This window comes from Frieseomelitta varia, unplaced genomic scaffold (genome assembly GCF_011392965.1).
Source record: "Frieseomelitta varia isolate USP_RPSP 00005682 unplaced genomic scaffold, Fvar_1.2 scaffold_862, whole genome shotgun sequence".
Taxonomy (NCBI): Eukaryota; Metazoa; Arthropoda; class Insecta; order Hymenoptera; family Apidae; genus Frieseomelitta; species Frieseomelitta varia.
This window is the reverse complement of record NW_025110659.1, coordinates 85,576-105,139: the sequence shown is the minus strand read 5'-3', so window position 1 is coordinate 105,139 and position 19,564 is coordinate 85,576. Positions and strand designations below refer to the sequence as shown.

Here is a 19,564-nt window from a genome sequence, read left to right as displayed (position 1 = left end):
TCATCTTTTTGTATATATATATGAATTAACAGCGCACATCTCCATACCCGCAAAAAATAATTTTCCCCATTATTTAAGAGATTTTTTTGAGGAAACAATACGTTGCTACATATTGGTCGGTGCGCTCTACTGTTTTCATTTTTTTTTTTTTTTTTTAATTTATAGTTATAACTGGCTTCCTTACATTTACTATACCATCACTGTTTCTTCACTGTAACGGATTTGAGGTTTACTGCATCGCAGGTACTTAAGAAAGTTACAACTCGTTTGCTTTTCCATGCGAGGAGATGTATTCCTTTTCTTATATGCCATAATGGACTTCTCCGCAAATTTAGGTTTTTTAATTCCAGCTGGCAAATGTTTTCTATTTGGCATTATAATACCAGTTAAGTGGACCTTTAGTTTCAAAAGTTTGTCAGCGAGCGAGATACTTGTGTCTGTCGGTATACAAGTAAGAGACCTTGGCGTTTGAAATGTTGTCCAGAAGTTTTTTTTTTTACAAATGTTAATGGAATTCGAGAACTAACCGGAAGTTCTGGTTTTTCTAAACTTTCAGTTATCAAACTACCATAATAGGGCAAAATTGAGTAAACACAGTTTCCCTATCCGCCAATACATATTAATATAATAACTTTTATACCCCACTTGGTAGGTTTTTTTGAATTACACGTTATGAATGCAATTTTTCCGTTGAATTTGACTACTGATTCATCCACACAAATATCCTTACCAGGTATAAAATGTTCTGTTCAATATATTTTAAAAAGCCTTTTGCCTACCATTTGTTTGCTTTTTCAGTATGGGTTCTAATAGGTCTCTCTTCTGATACATTGAATCTGTCTTTTGTAAATACTTCCGAATAGAATGGAATTCTGTTGTTGAACCTAATCGACTAATATTCCACAATACTTGCAAGTGGCATTGTTCCCATATTAAGAATTACTCCAATAAAAGCCATAAATTCTTCAGACGTGTTACGTTTACCCACGAATGCCAAATTGATTTTCTAGACAACTGTTTTTCACTTATCTTCCTTTTTGCATATTCATTAGTCTCTTTTATTATTTTATCTATTAATATATCAGTGAAATATAATTTTAAAAAGTCCAACGGTTCTTTTATATCCTGAAATATTTGTGGTTCTGCAATTCGCGGAAAGTTTTAGCGGAAAAGCAAAGCTAAATGGTAAATTGTACTTTTCTGTTACATCCTCCAATCCATCACTTTCATGTAGGTCTTCTATTTGTTCTGAATGTTCTTTGTCACTTTCACTATCCTCACTATAATTTACAGTTCTTACTACCTTCCATTTCTTCAGAGAAATTATAGAATTATCACTAGTGTCACTTGCATGATCAAGTACAGAATCATATATATTTGAATTATTTACGTTTTTATTATACATTTCAAATTCTAAGCCATCATTATTACTCTCATAATCTTGAACCGCTAAGCTCCTCCATTTTTGGAATGCTATGATATTAACTGGTGGTAAACGAACTGTATATTTCACGAGCGAATTTGAAGTCTGTAATTTTTTGTTTACAAACTTATGTCTTTATCGTACAATATTTTGTGCAGACCGTAACATGGACAAAGTTGCAATATGTACTATTACTGAAGTATTTAATTATTCTAAATCTATTTATTACATAAAAAACTTTTAGGTACATTTCTACAAAAGTTTTTTTTACTATGTTGAGAATTTCAATTTTTAATAAGTGATCAGTGAACATAATCAGACTGTAGTTAGAAAAATTCAATAAATCTTTTTTATGCTCTTCGACTGATACTTTTATTATTTTGTATTTACATTTTTTTAATGAAACTAATATAAAATTTGTATACAATTATTACCAAATTGCACGTTGTACACCACTCATTCTATTATGGTCAGCCAAATCTCTGAACATGATTCTTGATACTCTCCACTTAGGCACAACACCCCGTGGACGAGAAGTTAATATACAACGTGGTGTTAATTGTCTTAAAGCTGTTTGACGTGGAATTGTCTCGTCTATTTGTTTACCAACTTCTTCCTAAAATGTAATCAAATCATCTGTATTTTCCTACATAAACTTTATGTACTTGTATTACATTTTTAGGTTATATAAAGTGTATATGATATACCCGAATTTCTAATGGCAAAATATCATTTCTTTTCATAGCAACCAGTCGTAATCGCTCTTCTGCATATTTCTCTGCCAATTTTCTTCGTTTAAGATCACGAATCATCCATCGACCAATATATTTGTTACGTATTTGCTGAATCTAAACGAAAAATAAATTCTATAAGGAATATAGTTTTCTACTCATATATCAACAAATCAATAAATATTATATGCGGAAAAATTTTAAAAATTGTTTCTACTTACATCGTACGTTGCAACATTTGCACTATTCGAAAGAAAATTCGAAAATATAAACAAACCATTCCTTACGACAGCCATGTTTATCTCAACAGCTGTCTGCGAAATTCGCTACGTTATAAAACCCACATAATACATTGAATACACAATCATAAAAATTATCATACTATTTATATTTTATAAATAACAAAATTTGTAAAACAAATAATCACAATATCAAAAACAAATTTTTAAATTAATTTTATGAAAATAGATCAGCAAATAGTGATACATACTTTGCAATAAAAGAACTTTAATCTTTGGTCTTTTAAACTGGTCACTTATAGAAAACAAGTTACATCGAATTATTTAAGTTTTACTAAATATAAATATTTTATATATCACATCGTAATTAATTTCTTATTTTAATATGTGAGAAGAAATGAAACACATATAAACACTTTTAGAACAGGATAAAGGTAGTAAGGTGTAATAGAACATACAATACATAAAATTGTTTCTGTAGCTCCTTTATTTTTATTCATTATTATTGTTATCTCTATGTATGTACAGAAAACCGTTGTTAACCAATTTTAATCGGAAAATCGCGGCTAAAAGTGCTGTACCATTGTGGAGCAATCATATTTCCGCACATACTTCTTTTTAATATAGAACGTGTAAAAAGATAAGGTAAATCTTTGTAAAGACATATATTGTAGAAAAGTGTTGTGTATATATTTTTAGCAGTTCAATTCCTTACCTAGTCAGGTAATCAGAAAGTAATAAAAAAACAGGTCCCGTCTCCCAACCAAATTCATACTGGAACTACCAAATTTTCCTTTTCTCGCTCCCAATTCTTTTTGTATCGATGTATCCCGACTTAATGAAAAATTTTAAAATTTGTTAAATTTTAGTTAAACTTTATGAAAAAAAGATTCGGAAATATGAAGCATTTTACTGATAAAAGGACCATGATTAATTAATAACGGCGGCAAAAAATAATGAGATGTTTCTCCAATATCGCAGATGTAGGATTTATTTCCGTATAATTAGAAAATATAATTAAGCCGAGCTAAATTATGATGTAGATGTGAAACAGGTGTTATAAGTAGCTTTTTTCATAGTTTACTTTCTTTTCTCATGGAACTCACAGGCGAGAACGTCGGCTTCATACCATTGTTGGCTGTTCTTACCTTTCCTACGAAATTCTTTACGATGAGAAAAATGACGGAGTAACCATTTCGATAAATGGAATATACGAATATCAAAAAAAGGTGGCAAAGATGCAATTACATGCACAAAAAATGCCAGTCTTCGCGATTCTTTACCGATTCTATTATCCTTAATTGTTGGTCGCGATTTCGTAGAAAATATTACAGTCCCCAATGGGAACGTAACGTTGTTCTCGTGCGAGGAACGTGAAGAAAGAAGGTAAACTATTTCAGCTACTATACGCCGAAGCCCATCTGGCGATACACATATACGGAAACTAGTTATTTCTTTTTCTGGGCTTTCTCGGCAGCCTTGGTGACCTTGCCTGCAGCATCCTTGAAATTGACAGCTTTGATAACACCGACAGCTACCGTTTGACGCATGTCACGAACAGCAAAACGACCTAGCGGCGGGAATTCTTGGAAAGCTTCGACGCACATAGGCTTGCTCGGTACGAGCATAACAATGGCAGCATCTCCCGATTTGATAGATTTAGGATTTTCTTCGGTGGTTTTTCCATTACGACGGTCACACTTTTCTTTAATATCAGCGAATTTACACGCAATATGTGCAGTGTGACAATCTAACACTGGCGTATATCCATTACTGATTTGGCCAGGATGGTTCAACACAATAACCTAAAATAAAAATATAGAATATTCATTTTCTTGAATTACTAGATATAAATATACATATAAAAATTTTTCATAAATAGCAATCAGACGTTTTAAACCATCATTAAGTCTCAAAGACTTTCCGAAGAAACCACGAATGAAATTGAATTAAGTTTTCATCATTTTGCCAGTTAATAGAAATTTGCTTCTAGTTTCTAATATTATGTTAAATATATACCTGTGCAGTAAAATCAGCAGCACCTTTAGGTGGATTGTTCTTCGAATCACCAGCAACATAACCACGACGCAGTTCTTTAACTGATACGTTCTTGACGTTAAAGCCAACATTGTCACCAGGAACAGCTTCTTGCAAAGCTTCGTGATGCATTTCAACGGACTTGACTTCAGTGGTCAAACCAGCAGGTGCGAATGTAACAACCATACCTGGTTTCAACACACCGGTTTCAACACGACCAACTGGTACTGTTCCAATACCACCAATTTTGTATACATCCTATAATCATATCATAATATTACCATCTAGTCTTTTAAGACAAAAACAATTTTCAAAAAATTAAATTTAATCAGACGTTACTGTCCATCATTAAATTACAAAATTTTCCGTGGAAATCGCGAATGAAAAATTAATGTTATCATCATAAGTAACAAAAATAAAAATGAACAGGTTGGTGAATTAGGTTAGAAACTTACTTGAAGAGGAAGACGGAGAGCTTTGTCTGTTGGTCTACTTGGCGGAAGAATGGCGTCAAGCGCTTCAATAAGACATTTTCCTTCAACTTTGCCTTCCTTGCGTTCGACAGTCCATCCCTTGAACCAAGGCATTTTTGAAGAGGCTTCCAACATGTTGTCCCCGTGCCAACCAGAAATTGGCACGAATGCGACAGCAGCTGGATTGTAACCGATTTTCTTAATGTAAGATGACACTTCTTTCTTAATTTCCTCAAATCGGGTCTCGGAGTATGGTGGTTCAGTGGAGTCCATCTTGTTAACACCAACAATCAGCTGTTTTACACCAAGGGTAAAAGCGAGCAGAGCATGCTCACGAGTTTGTCCATTCTTTGAAATACCGGCTTCAAATTCACCAGTACCAGCAGCAACAATCAGTACGGCACAATCTGCTTGAGAGGTACCGGTAATCATGTTCTTGATAAAATCTCTGTGTCCAGGGGCATCAATAATAGTAACATAATATTTTGAAGTTTCAAACTTCCACAGAGCAATATCAATGGTGATACCACGTTCACGTTCGGCCTTCAGTTTGTCCAGTACCCAGGCATATTTGAAGGAACCTTTGCCCATCTAAAAATTTTTTCCCATCATATTAAAATTGCAATATATATATATATATTACATATATATAAAATATCTAATATAATTATATTATATTTAAAAATCTTCTTGTTAAAAAAAAAAGATTCATCACTGTGCCAAGGTAAATTACCAGTGACCATGTTTTCGCCAAATTTTTATAATTAATAACTGATATAACCTATTTCTTTATAAATGTAATTGCATGCGTTACTTACTTCCTGGGCTTCCTTCTCGAATTTCTCAATTGTACGTTTGTCAATACCACCGCATTTGTAGATCAAATGACCAGTGGTAGTTGATTTTCCAGAATCGACGTGTCCGATGACAACAATGTTAATATGAATCTTCTCTTTTCCCATTGTGTAGCGTTGATAAAACTTTACTGATTAACTCTGAAATAAAACTGCATACAGCAATAGATTAAAAAAAATATGCAAATGAAACGTTAAACACAAAATGTTTAAAGTAGATCGAAAGATATATCACGTGCGGATATTTTCATTTTACGATTAAAACTTTTCAAATATTCTTCCAGATTTAAAGAAAATTTTGTTTGAAAATGCTAATTCTTGATTAACGATAGACATGTAGTTGCGCGAATTTTGCTTTTCTTTTATTGAGAAAGCAGCAGGTGTCTGTATTAACGTCCACGTGGCGGTATCTGAATATTCGAGAACGGAACTGGCGGCCATTTTGTACATGGGGAGAAGAGCAACGTTGCCACAATTGCTAGACGCTTGGCGTTGCACAATGTCACGTTACGAGTTACTTTTAATAATTTTCAATAAAAGGAGCCATGCCGTGTTCACATACGTTTAAATTTTATTAATTACTCGTTGAAATTTCCGTCAAAAACGGTATATATTTGAATTACACAGACATAAAATGTTCTACGATTTTAAGCAATTTCTTCGGCATTAAATTGTATTTAAGACGAAATTGACAACTAAACGAGATTGTCGAACTAAAAGAAAGATCAGAAATATTTGAAACTGAAAATATCGTACGACAGCTGAGTGTTTCATATTATGCAATTACAATATGATAACATCGAAACCGCTATGCCGTTCTATTGTCAAGTTCTGCACGATATAATTTTCACTTGTTAACACTGACACAACGAGAAATGTCGTGACAATAAAAAAAGACTGATTTGATGATCAACCACGCTGGAAATCAGCAAGCAAGCTCCATTGTTGGCGAAGAGTCATCCCACAATGTCGTCATTGCACACGATTTCCAGTATACGTATACGTATCTGGATACTGAATTTAAGAAATTCAGGCAACAATTACAGCTCCTTTTCTACCATACGATTAAAATTACTTGGATTTATGTTCCTTTTTTTAAATTTCTGGACTAGAAAGACCTTTTACATCACGAACGTAATACTCCAGCAATTTTCGAACTCGTGACCGTAGCTCTGACAAGCGACCGCCATACTGTATCCGGTTTGCGTTTTTCCAATCTTTCTTCTTTTTTAATTTAAAAGGCACATTTAATTACTCGTTTTATCGTGTAAATTATTTCGTACGGTTAACAGTTAATTGCGAGATTCAACGCGTTTTCCCGAGAGCGATTTCGACGAACGATTTCAATGAAGATCAGCATGTGGTCCGTATTTGAAACAGCCGGCGAATATAACGATTAACCACGCGCCCATTTCTCAACGTAATAATTCACCGAAAAATATAACATTTCAGAAAAACTATTCTCACAACACATTTCTCCTGTATTTCGTTCGTTGTTCTATGCCGTACCTGAAGTCCGATGCTACCTTCTTGGTAAGAAAATCGACGGATTATGCTCCTATGCGTAAACCACGTACAACCACTCACCTTCAGATGCTACGACAGAAAGAGATCGTTCAAGTGAAGTGACATGCGCACACGGCTTGCCCACCGTAGCCTCAAACCCAGCGCCCTCACCATATCGATCATTTGTAAAACAGTATATCTTTTTTTTCTGTATTATTTATTCTTTTTTTGTCATGCCATTAATAATTTCGTACATTATGGAAAATAATGTTTAATTATTTTTTCTGTAAACTTGTAAAAAGATCATTAGTTTTAAAAAACTATGAAATTAAAGTTTTTAGAAGGATGAAGCGCTGGGTTTGAGGGTACAGTAACGCAGCAACAACAGGCGTGCCGAGACTCATATATATGTATAGATAGTCCTGGGATGCATATATGTGTTGGAACATGGAACACAGAAAAAGATAGGTATACTCCAGAGAATGTTAGCTCACAGCATTTAGCAGGGATACATTAGTATGTTCATAACACACGAATGTACTGGATTTAATGCTGTAATCCTCAATCTGTCGAATTTTAAGGTACTAAATAATAATACAAGGTAATGTCTGATTTTTTTGTTTTTAGATTTCATTAGAATATTTTATTGAAAACTGTTAGACAAGTTTCAAACATCTATCGTTTAAAGTAACAAAGATATTCAATTGTCATAAATCACTATGTAAATAAGAATTTAATCCTTTGTAATGTAATAAATTAAAAATTTATCATTGAAGTAAATACATGATTACACAATATTAGAACATGTTAGAAATTAAATTGTATAATATATTGAAAATATAAAAATTAATATATACACACATACTTTATTCAAATAAAGTATATATTCAATTATATTATACAAATAAAGTACAGATAAAAATATGAAAATGCAGATTAAATTTTGCCAATGATATGATTGCTTCATAGATTTATAGGCATAATAGAATTTTTTATTATACCTTTCTAGTATAATTTTTAATATGAAATTGATATTTGTTAAATAATCAAATAACTTATATTTTATTATAAAAATTGATATTTATAAATTTGTGATTCTTTAATTTTTCCCTTAAGTTTTTAATTTTTTGATATTGAATCTTTGAGTATTTGAATCTTTTATGCAGTTATATATCAAGAATAACTAATGATTTAAAAATTATTCATGGTAGAAGGTGAAAAAGTGATCTCGAACAAATGTTCAAGGCACAGATGATATCTTGTTACAGCCCTGGATTGCTGTTACAATACCTTTCCGGTGGCGATAAAAGAACATAACTCCCTCAAATTTCTATAGTAGTGTGCTATTTATTTTTCTTCAATCACACAAGACTTTTTGTTCATATCCTCTTTATTTATTGTAACTGTATTATTTTTTACTACAATATTAGTTTTTACTACGTATGTACAAATGTATTATTTTATAATATTTAAGAATGAATACCAATTGCAAAATATTTATTATTTAACTGCAATGTGACGTGAGATTATAATATAACTAATATTATATATATTGATACGCTATATTGATTATTAACTATTAATTACATTAATACACAAATACGTAATTAGTGTATTATATGTATGATTTTTATACAAAATATGTATATTTTTCACAGTCAGTGCTTTTATCTGTAAATTATTAATATTTAATAACATATTTTATATATCCAATTGCAGGAAATTATGCTTACATTTAAGCATAAAAAGTATACCGTAGCGTTGATATGCATAGCAAAATTATGGTTTATTACGAGAATGTTATATAATCATGTTCTCTGTAAACCGGTGAATGATTCATTGAAAATAACGGACGAATCATTATATATCATTCACTTGGTACGTGAATACTAAACGTCATATGACGTTAATACTATTCAAATTGAAATACTTAGAATTCTTGTGAAGTCAAAATTAAGAGATATTTATTTGTAATAACAATAACATTCGTAAGATTTTGGCAATATTTTTTACCGTTATTTATTTTCAACTTTTTATTGCATTTATATTCTTTATCTTAATCCAAAAATCAATTTTAGTTATATGCATAATTAGATATATTATTATTATAAAATAAATCAGTTACTGATCAATGTTTCTTGTCTTAAATAAATATACATAATTATACGTAAATATAAATATTATACGTAATTATATTGTCTGTAAATACAGCAGCATAAATTTAATCTTTTTTATAATTTTAATGCTTATTTTCACGATTACATTTTTTTGCGCAATCTTCACTGAAAAGATTTTCCTTTATGTGACATTAAAATAATTTCAATATTAAAGTAATTTAATAAGCATTTGAGGAGTTAATTCTATAATCTTGTATTAAATTAATAAATAAATTAAACCCTTTTGGATAAGATAAGATATGTACATTATGTGTGCATGTATATGTTTATACAGAATATTACGACATTCTATCTAACATGTGAACTTAATCTGATGATTATCCTGATAGATAATTATAATTTATTTGACTTACCAAATATTCTGAGAATAAAAATTATATAAAGATCACACGATTTACTGTTTCAGTAAATGTAATTGCTGAAAAGTATTGAAAAGATTGCTGAAAAAGTATTTTAATTTTAAAAATTAAAAAATTTAAATTTCATGTATCTAAAATATCTAAAAGTTTCATATACTAAAGAAGAATTTTCGAACAATTTATAAAATAATATTGTTAAAAGAGGCTGCAGAGTTTGGGTAAAGTATTAATATAAAATTTATTAAATGTGTTTTCAAAGTTAATTCATCTCAATGAAAAATATACTTTAAAGCCCTTATTCTCTAATTTTTTAAAATAATTTAAACATTATATTAATCAACATTTGAATTGGCATAAAAACTTTTAATTTTTTATTTCTTTGCTGTACTGAGTATGTATAGAAACAAAGCTTAAATGTTCTTGTTAAATTCGAAAAGTTAAACTTAATAAAAAAAAATTTGATTATTGAATAATTTAAAAATTACAATATGTTTTGGTGTATTACTGAATAATTATCATGAAGTAAAAATATGTAGAATATGTGAAAGTCTTTGAAATTATTTTAAAGTTTGAACGTGAATAGTGTTTCAAGTTGTTCGTATTGATCGAATTCTAATAAAGAGATGAATCAGTTTTTATTGAGTTTTAGCATTTGGTGTTGCTATGTGCAACGCAAGAGGGGAGACTCCCATTTCCTAGGTCCATTATTCTGCGGAAAGAGATTCGATCATTCCCAAGGTCAGTGTTGCTCGAGGCATATTCATAAAATAAAATTAATTCACTTGAATCGAAGTACATCATATTATTTCACACGAAACATTATAATTAGAATTTTATTCGAATAATAAGTACGAATAAAAAATTGGAAAATAATTATTTTTTGTGATAAATCTTTCCAATTAATTTTTTATTTTTTGTACAAACGGGGCCTTTTAGAAGAAATAGTGTCTTTTCTTCTAATTATAATTTAATTAAATAGTCACATTGCATTGACTCAGATAAGTATTCTTGCCAAATATTTGCTAACGATAAATAACTTACTTTTCATTGTTCCTATTCCTTTCTACATTTATGCGTACGACGAATCTAACTTTGCATAAAAATTTACATGAAAAGAGTGCAAATAGTGCAATTTTATCAAATAGTGCAATTTGCGTTTACTGTTTCAAATACCACGTTTCTGAATCATTTATATATAAGTATATGTGTGTGTATATATGTATAAACATATTATTAAATGAATCATATTTTATAAAAATATTGAATTGTGAACTGCAGTTAAGTATTTCAATTTCCTTTGTTAATAAGACAATAATGAAATAGATTTTCTTTAAAATATATTATACGTACAGAATAAGTAATAATAAAGAAAAGGATAAAAAAGATAAATTTTAGCAATCCAAAAACGATTTATAAATTAGCTTATTGAAAAGCTGCCAATTGAAAATTACAATTAAATATTTCGACCTTTTTCGTAATAAGAGAATCAATGCATTTTTTTTTTTTTTTTTTTTTAGAATACACCTAGTAACGATGTATTCTATTTGTTGTCGAGGAAGAAAAGCATGGTATTTAAAACAGTAATTTCTTTATACCGCGTGCCTCGACTTCCGTAGTAGGGACGCGCGTCGACACAATTACGTACGACGTGCGAGAAAGGTGACAGAGAGAGAGAGAAAAAAAAAAAAAGGGAACTTTTCCCCATAAACGGACACAGGTTGTGTTCTTAAATAAAACATCTTGGCAACTTCAATCGTCTATTTATATTTCTGAATTCCTACTGACATCCGATCGTACAGACACTCGCACGTGGGAGCGGCGCAGCTAAGTTTCGAAAATTTAAAAATAACTTCTATCGTCGAGGAGGAAACGGATATACGTGTAGAAATGGACAAAAATTCACGCGTACTCGCGTGCGTAGACGTAATTTTATGTTCGAGTTACATAGTCGATGATACACGCAATGTATACTCTCGTTATGAGTCTAATTGATAATTGTTATGGTTACAGTCGTGTTTCATCGTGATATTCTTTTCTTTTTTCTCTGTTTTTTTTTTTTTTTTTTTTTTTTTTTTTTTTTCTTTTACGGAAACCTCGCCGATGTTCATTCGGAGTTCGCCAGTTTTTTTCATCAGTTTCGCAGCATCAAGTCTCTTTAATAAACGATCCCGTCGTAATAAACTGCGCTTTGCCTCTGACGCGCGAAACAACACGACAGTCTGTTTTCCTACTTCCGGGCAAAGCGACTTGAAACGCGGTATAAAGGACGCGGAAAGTAATTTTTATTTTATTACCAGAGACCGCGGCGTTTCTTACCGGAATGTAATTTCCCCTTTCGAGAACTTTAATTAACTTCTTTGGCCCGTGCCTTGGGGCGCAAAGGGGTCGGGGTGGGTGACGGGAGCGACAGTTTAAATAGTTCGTTAAAGGTGGATGGTAACTAAAAATACGACGGGTTTAAAGTCCCCGCAAAGGAACAGGGGCGCGTCCCTCGTTGAAACCGCGAGACGTTCTGACGAGGTGGTTTAAACGACTCGTTTCGTCGACTGGAATTTATATCTGGAATAATACGACTTTGATGCAAAAGTCGTCCCCGTGGTGAAACCGGGCTCGTGCCAACGCTAAAGAAAACACTGGTACTCGGGAGGTGGTATCGATCGCGACCGGCTGGTGAAAACACACACAGAGAAAATAACGAAAATCGCGGCAAAATATTTGTAAGACGACAATATTTGCTTTTCGACGTTGAACAACCGACGATAGCTCCCCGGTGGTCTATCCGAGGTAGTCGCAAGGGGCAATCGTCGAACACGAAGCTCTCGAGGCTCCTTTATCAATCTAGTTACCCTCATTATCTCACGGAAGGATGCGGAAACGGTCGACCCAGCCATACCAGACGACGTTCGATCGACCTCTATAAAATCATTCTCTCGGCGACACGTTCTACGAACGAACGAACGAACGATCGCGAACGTGTTTTCAATCGCAGATCGAGATTCCCTGGATATTGTAGTCAGAGCGTAGTTTGGAAGCGAGGCTTCGCAATTGTTGTTGTTCAATTACGTTGAAACGTAGCGGGATGCGATAGATGAAGCCTGGACCTGATCGATCGACTGGGTCAACTACGCGGCTGCCTAATCATATCCGTTTCGCTCCGAGGAATACACTTATCCTGTCGTGTACGAGGAAAGACTTTTCTCGCCGGGGGGGAAGAACAGAGTCAGCGAAGTTGATCGAGTCGAAAGGAGCCCAGGGGATTCGGAGAAGAAAATCGCGTGGCGACGCGCGATGGGCAGAAGCTGACGCGGCAGAGGTATGAATCTGAAAAGGTATGGGCTACGTTCACGCGACGATGATTTACGGGCGTATTAGGTCGATAAGATATCTTCCGGTTCGTTGACCCGAAGGAAGCTCTATTTTTAAGACGCCTCGCGGAGACACCTCTCTCCATCTTCCTACCGCCAACCTCCTCACGACCTCCACCCCCTCCGCCCCTCCACTCATCCATCCGCCTTGGCCATGGATCTTGTCACGGATTCCGGTTTTTGAGGAGCGTCCGATAAAACAGCCAGCGGAGGAAACAACCAGCGAGCGTGTATATATATATATATATATATATATATATATATATATATATATATATTCTCCGGCGTTCGCAAACGAGCGACCGGCTTATCCGTGAAACGGAAACGATACCGCCGCGTCGAGAACCAACCCCGATAAGACGGACTCTTTTTATTTTTATAGCCGCGGCTCGGTCTAGGGAGGTTCGAACAATTCCATCGATCGACCTCGTGGCGGCTCTCTCGCGCGCGGCCATTATGCGGAAAGATGAGAGAGAAAGAGAGAAAGAGAGAAAGAGAGAGAACTTTCGGTCCGTATACCGAGGAAGAACGTCTCGTTTCGAAAAACGTCGTGTGAGATGAGTATTCAACCACTGGCAAACTATCAGCGAGGAATCGCATTCCGCTCATCTTCTGGTGCCAGAGTTACGTCAATTCTGGAACGGAGTAGTTGGTGCCCAGGTGCGTCAAAGCCGGCGACGACGACGACGAGGACGCGAAGCAAATCACGGGCCCGATGGGAATAAATATTTCATACTGTCGAAGACGGTAGCATCTTCCGATCGGGAGGATGAATTATTCCGTCTAAGAACGAAACTGCTGTTGGCTGCGATCGGTTCGCGCGGCCACGAACCAGCCCAACCCTCCGCTCAACGATGTTTAATGTAAAACGAGCGTCGCCGAGGATTTTGTTGGAGAAACGCGAACGTGACAGGTTCTCCACCTCGTTTCGCCGCCGCCGAAACTTTTTCTCCCTAAACGAAGTCCCGAGGTATCCGTCCTCCCACGAGAAGGAAATCACGATCGGAAGGCAGCCACGGAGGAAACTGATGAATATCTCCATATCGGCGCGATCAATCAAAACAACGTGTCGTTCTGTGAAATGGAAAAACGATCTTCCCTCTCTTTCCTCCCGAGGGAAGATCCCAGAAGAAGAACACGACTGAATACGTCTTTGAACGTAACGTGCTGATTTCAATGACAATTTTACGATTAAAAATGAAGAATTTTAACCCCTTGGCCACTGTTGGCGCCTATCCGGCAAATGTTATTGACAATAATTGCAACAAAAGAATATTGGATCAGACGAATTCTAATTAAACAATTACATCTTCCGTTGGTCATTAATTAATTATTTGAACGTGATTATTTTACAGTTATTTCATTTAATATCTTAAAATGAAAGGGTGTAGTAATAGATTAAACATAACGAAAGAAGGAAGACACATTACGAATACAAGAAATGTAATAGACTGTTAGATATATTATGAAATAAAGCTTAAAGTTACAATTTTTAGCACGTGCACTAACAATTCGATACAGAATAAATAAATAACATTGGTTCGCTATATTCAGTGTTTCGATTGTTTCAATATAACTTTCTCGTAAACTCTGAATTAGAATTTCTGATCCGAAAACGTACGCTGACGAAAAATTTCGTCGTTCGTCAATGTAGATCGTGATTCAAAGCCTGCCGTAGCCAAGGGGTTAATCAGACAACGACGATAGTTGACGTTATGATGCAGAGGATGTCGAAGTTCTTTTCAAAGTTAAAAACACGCAATTACCCGATAACATTCAAATCAACCGAGGAAACAACTTTCTAGCAAAGAGTGGGAAGTCTGATCTTTATCGTGATCTTTCCCCGCCAGCCTTCGCGTGCGAATTGAACGAGAGCATCGTCAAACAAGGGACGGTGATAGCGCGTTCGCGAGAACAGACAACGAGAAGGGGAAGGAAGATAGAGGAGGAAGCAAAGCAAGCGGACAACATAATGCAGATAACGAGGAAGAAGTTTCGCGTGCCTGCTCTGACAGTGACGTCTCTGCTAACGATGGCACCGACGCTGTTGACGGCGAAACACTTATAAATAGCCCAGTGGACGTCCTGTCGGAAGACCTCCGCCTCGAAGCCAGGAAAGTGGATCGTCCCGTTGCCAAGGACGTGTCTGATTCCAGGGATACTCGTTATACTGCCGCCGTCCGCTGCCAGCCAGTCGACGGTAGGTGCCGGATTTCCTCTCACTATGCAGTCCACTCGGCCGCCGTTCACGTTCGTGAATTCCACCCGCGACGGCGGCTCCGTCACGAAGCTCGGTCCCTGCATCTCGTACGAGGCGTCGCAACCTGCAACCAAACCAAAACAGGTATCGTCATAACGAGCCCAGAGTTCTCTTATACAACCTTATCCATTCTCCTTATCCTTTACCTCTTTTCCAAATATACCTGTCGAGTATAGTCACGACTGGTGTCGATCGTATTATACCCCTTGGGATTCGAAGGGCCATCCATGGATGGATCTTGCTAAACCTGTGATTTATTGTCAACTTATTATTGTCGACTACCTGTGTAACTGTGACAACTAATTTGACCAGCTGACTAACTTGTAGTGATGTACATATTGATTATAAAAACTGTGGATACTGTATATAAAAACTATATAACTGCGACTGACTGACTGAATGGCGATCGTTGTAATTAGTGACTACTTGCATATGATAGAAAAACTGTAACTCTCTGATCACTGTCGTGATACTCTTTCAACTGTGCCTGACTAATTGCATATAGTCCCTTTTGTCAAGTCTTGGAAAAGCTGTAGAGCGACTGTCTTCTGAAAATTTTTTCTGATCCCGTATATACATGATGTGTATCATCGCACTTGAGGCTTATCCAAATTTATGGCGTCTTACATCTTGTTTGAAGTTTTCTGAGTCGTCAAATTTCTGATTTGCCACATCCATGTCACACATAAGCATTACGTACCCTTTGCCTTTCATCTTTCATCTTTCATCAGACCGACACCTTTTGGAAAGTGTCGGATACGCACATTTCTCGTATTCTGCCTCTTGTAAAAGAATTGGCCTAATATCCTTCGTTGCTGAATTACGTAATTAAGTCTACGAACATTTCTTTCTTTCTTTTTTTCTTTCGTTCTTTTTCAATCGTATTGGACTATTTCTAAAGTTGGAAATCTTCGCGACTACAGTTGAAAAATTTTTGATAATAATTTTTGTCGATCGATCGTTTGGTTGGTAGACATTGTACAGAAGTTTCCAAGAACACGTGAGCATCACAGGGATTACGATTGCAACAATTTACGATATTAATCAGTCGCAGTGGCATTAATCATCTAAATTCAGTTCGCCTTATTGTTTACGGCGGTTACGTGACGGTCCTACATTCGCGCCCGCAATTCTCGCAAGCATTTACACCGCTGTCCTTTGCGTACTGTAACCTTTGACCCACATAGCCTCCACTGTCTCGACGTTTGCTACATAATCTCGTTATGTCACAGCTCCACTAGCAAGCCCCGAAGAAAACGCCGTTCCAACTTTTTTTCCTTTGTACTTCACCGACGTTCTCTGTAGCGACATTAATGACGTAAAAGTTATTGTTTAGCTTTGTTTTCACTAAAAAGAAAAAGAGAAAAAGGAAAAAAAATGAAGAACATAAGAAGGCTACTACGAGACTAATACTCGACTTGCTCGTGTGTTTTTACTCATTTTCATTACACGGATAATAAAAATTATCACGTCGTTTCAATGCGACGTCTCAAATAATCCGAATAAGCCCCCACCACCCTCGCTCGAAGAAAAGCTCGAATTATCTCCAACAAAAACGTATCGTAAGCTTCGGTAACTAACGATCGATCGGTAATCGCGGGTCGAAGGACTGCGAGTGGATTTTAATGAAACGCGATTAGCAGTTCGTTCGTAAATTCAGGCCGGCCTGGCAGTTGTTTCATTCAAACGACTCTCGGATGGACGCGGGTCGAAATAAATTTTCCTTACTGTTTCAATCGGCAGTTAGAAGGACATTAATCATGGCGGCAGCGCGTGGACACACACCGGCTGATGAATTTTTTTTTTTTTTTCGCTCGGCTAGCCGAGTTCAAAGTAATTTTCAGAAATGCAGGCACCGGGGAACGTAGGCGGCAACCGACGCAGAAGCGAGCAAAAGAGAGGGGGCGCATCGCTGTATCGTCGACGGGACATGAACGAAGATAATACGGGTGGTCATAAATCACACATTTAACGCTGAAATTCGGCCGTAATAGCTTCCATAAATGGAGCGCATTGCGTCCCCCCGCGAAGCCTGTTAACCATTCATCACCCGAGTTATGTTGATTTAAGTAGGAATGCCGGTACGCCTGGATGTATTCCGCATTCCGTCCAACATTGCCCATCTGGAAGCCAGCCCAACGAACTACGCTGAATACCCGGAGGAACGTGCGACGAATAGGGCGCGCCTGCTTCGCCGTGTGTGACGGCGTTACGTTTTAGTTAATAATGTCTGTCGGACACCGCCGACACTTCCAAAAACAAAAAGACACGGTCGTACGTAGAAAAATTGCAATCCTTCACCCTTGATGTCGCAATACTGTTGTCTGACACCGTTGTTAAGTAATTGAATTGAAAAATACCATTGACAAAAATGTCCTTGTTGCAATCTTTGCGTTAAAGTAATAAGATTCGGAGACTATGACAGGTATTAAAATGCAATTCAAAGTTATTTCAATGACACCTGATTATCGGTGATAATACTGATTATCTGAAAAGGTATCAAGTAATTGAATTGAAAAATACCATTGACAAAAATATCCTTGTTGCAATCTTTGCGTTAAAGTAATAAGATTCCGAGACTATGGCACGTATTAAAATGCAATTCAAAGTTATTTCAATGACACCTGATTATCGGTGATAATACTGACTATATGAAAAAGTATCAAGTAACTGAATTGAAAAATACCATTGACAAAAATATCCTTGTTGCAATCTTTGCGTTAAAGTAATAAGATTCCGAGACTATGACAAGTATTAAAATGCAATTCAAAGTTATTTCAATGACACTTGATTATCGGTGATAATACTGATCACGTGAAAAGAGTAACTGAATGATTAAAAGTAATATAGAGTAATTGAATTGAAACATATCATCCACTTCAAAAAAGTATTAAAAACTCCTTATCTAACAAATAATACAAAGATTATTTGAAAACTACATTTCCTGGCAGGGATTAAGGTACAATTCGAAAGTATTTCAATGACGCGAGATCAACGATGGTAACGCCGATCACGTGAAAAGTTATTGAGTAATTGAATTAAAACGTATCGTACAAGCGAGGAGAATAATTGAAAGATCCTTATTAACGAGATTCAAAGGCTGTAGGGATTAAAATGCAATTAAAAATTATTTCAACGACGCACCATGATTACCGGTGGTAGAAAAACGGTGGCGAAAGACGTTCTTGTCCCCGATCGACGCGAAGACGAGGAACATTTCTCTCCATTTAAAATCTTTCCGCGAGAAGTCCGCGTTAATTAACTTCCCCCCTCGACACGCCAGTTCCAGAGACAAAGCTTGCAATCCGCGACGCGACAATCCTTATCCGCGAAAGCCACGAGACTTTCCAAATAACGAAGAGTTCCTGCCGGTCTCACGAAGCTCTTTTCTGCTCGGTTTATTTCCAAGACGCGCTCCTCGAAGGAAGTATTATACGAAGCTACCGGGCCACGATCGCGAGAGTTGATCGCGCTCTGTATCCTTAACAAAAAATGAAATTGTATCATCCTTCGCGAGAGCCGTATTATTCGAGGTAAGAGTCACCTCTCTTCCCGCAATTTCTACAACCGCCGTCGTCCCTCCTCCTCGAGACTTTCTTCTTTTCTTCTCTTGCGCAGATAGTAATACCTTGTGGCCTACGTACATCCCCCTGGTTATTCGCGCAACAATTTTTCACCGAGTAGCGTAACTCTGCGCTTTCCCTCCAGAGAAGTCCATTTCGCATCATAAAGGTAACTTAATTTCCTATAACGTCAGACGCACGTCGACCAAACACCCCTCCCTTCTCGCTCCTCTTTCGTAATTCGACGTTCGATTAATGCACGCCAGCTGTAACATCGCGAGTCGTCGTGCGAGGGATACCAGCAAACGAATTTTACTAACGAACGTTCCTGTTTTCTCGCTTTCGTGAAGAGAAATCAAGATTATAAACTTATAAAGAGAGAGAGAGAGAGAGAGAGAGAGAGAAAGAGAGGGAAGAACGCTAGCTGGAAAGTTAAATTAGGTACACAATGAAAACGACTAGAAATCGCACGGGGCGGAGAACCGAATGAAAATGGAAGTTTACGAGAAATTTCCATATTCGCCCCTGTACGTCCGTTTTTTTTTTTTTTCTTTTTTTTTTTTTTTTTTTTTTTTTC

The 19,564-nt window shown here is 35.9% G+C and overlaps 3 protein-coding genes across 4 annotated transcripts in view; all 3 read right to left on the bottom strand.

The window, feature by feature from the left end:
- Positions 1-1,769: 1,769 nt before the first annotated feature.
- LOC122536661 (28S ribosomal protein S14, mitochondrial) lies at positions 1,770-2,480 on the bottom strand. Its single transcript, XM_043669169.1, has 3 exons — positions 2,376-2,480; positions 2,131-2,271; positions 1,770-2,039 (listed from the first exon to the last, which is right to left on the bottom strand). Exons 1-3 carry the CDS (start codon positions 2,448-2,450, stop codon positions 1,854-1,856), a joined length of 402 nt encoding a protein of 133 aa, XP_043525104.1. The 5' UTR covers positions 2,451-2,480; the 3' UTR covers positions 1,770-1,853.
- Positions 2,481-3,368: 888 nt separating this feature from the next.
- On the bottom strand, positions 3,369-7,391 carry LOC122536660 (elongation factor 1-alpha). 2 transcript variants are annotated; one of them, XM_043669167.1, is made up of 5 exons: positions 7,267-7,391; positions 5,722-5,909; positions 4,886-5,494; positions 4,413-4,688; positions 3,369-4,198 (listed from the first exon to the last, which is right to left on the bottom strand). In XM_043669167.1, exons 2-5 carry the CDS (start codon positions 5,863-5,865, stop codon positions 3,842-3,844), a joined length of 1,386 nt encoding a protein of 461 aa, XP_043525102.1. In that variant the 5' UTR covers positions 5,866-5,909; positions 7,267-7,391; the 3' UTR covers positions 3,369-3,841. The 2 variants fall into 2 exon arrangements, with proteins under 2 accessions (XP_043525102.1, XP_043525103.1); XM_043669168.1 differs by having other exon boundaries at positions 5,722-5,898; positions 7,267-7,375.
- Positions 7,392-14,991: 7,600 nt separating this feature from the next.
- Positions 14,992-19,564, bottom strand: part of LOC122536674 (Down syndrome cell adhesion molecule-like protein Dscam2) — an 81,528-nt gene continuing 76,955 nt past the window's right edge. The window contains exon 5 of the mRNA XM_043669207.1: positions 14,992-15,488. Within this exon, the coding sequence (XP_043525142.1) occupies positions 14,992-15,488 (497 nt within the window). The remainder of the gene's footprint in view (positions 15,489-19,564) is intronic.

Bases quoted from the DNA above. Each gene is read 5' to 3' on its own strand.
- LOC122536661 (XM_043669169.1), bottom strand. From the start codon at position 2,450: ATGGCTGTCGTAAGGAATGGTTTGTTTATATTTTCGAATTTTCTTTCG. The intron at 2,272-2,375 runs GTAAGTAGAAAC...TTTTTCGTTTAG, and splicing joins CAAATGTTGCAACGTACGAT to ATTCAGCAAATACGTAACAA. The intron at 2,040-2,130 runs GTATATCATATA...ATTACATTTTAG, and splicing joins TTTTGCCATTAGAAATTCGG to GAAGAAGTTGGTAAACAAAT.
- LOC122536660 (XM_043669167.1), bottom strand. From the start codon at position 5,865: ATGGGAAAAGAGAAGATTCATATTAACATTGTTGTCATCGGACACGTC. The intron at 5,495-5,721 runs GTAAGTAACGCA...AAAAATTTTTAG, and splicing joins TCGAGAAGGAAGCCCAGGAA to ATGGGCAAAGGTTCCTTCAA. The intron at 4,689-4,885 runs GTAAGTTTCTAA...ATATGATTATAG, and splicing joins CTCTCCGTCTTCCTCTTCAA to GATGTATACAAAATTGGTGG.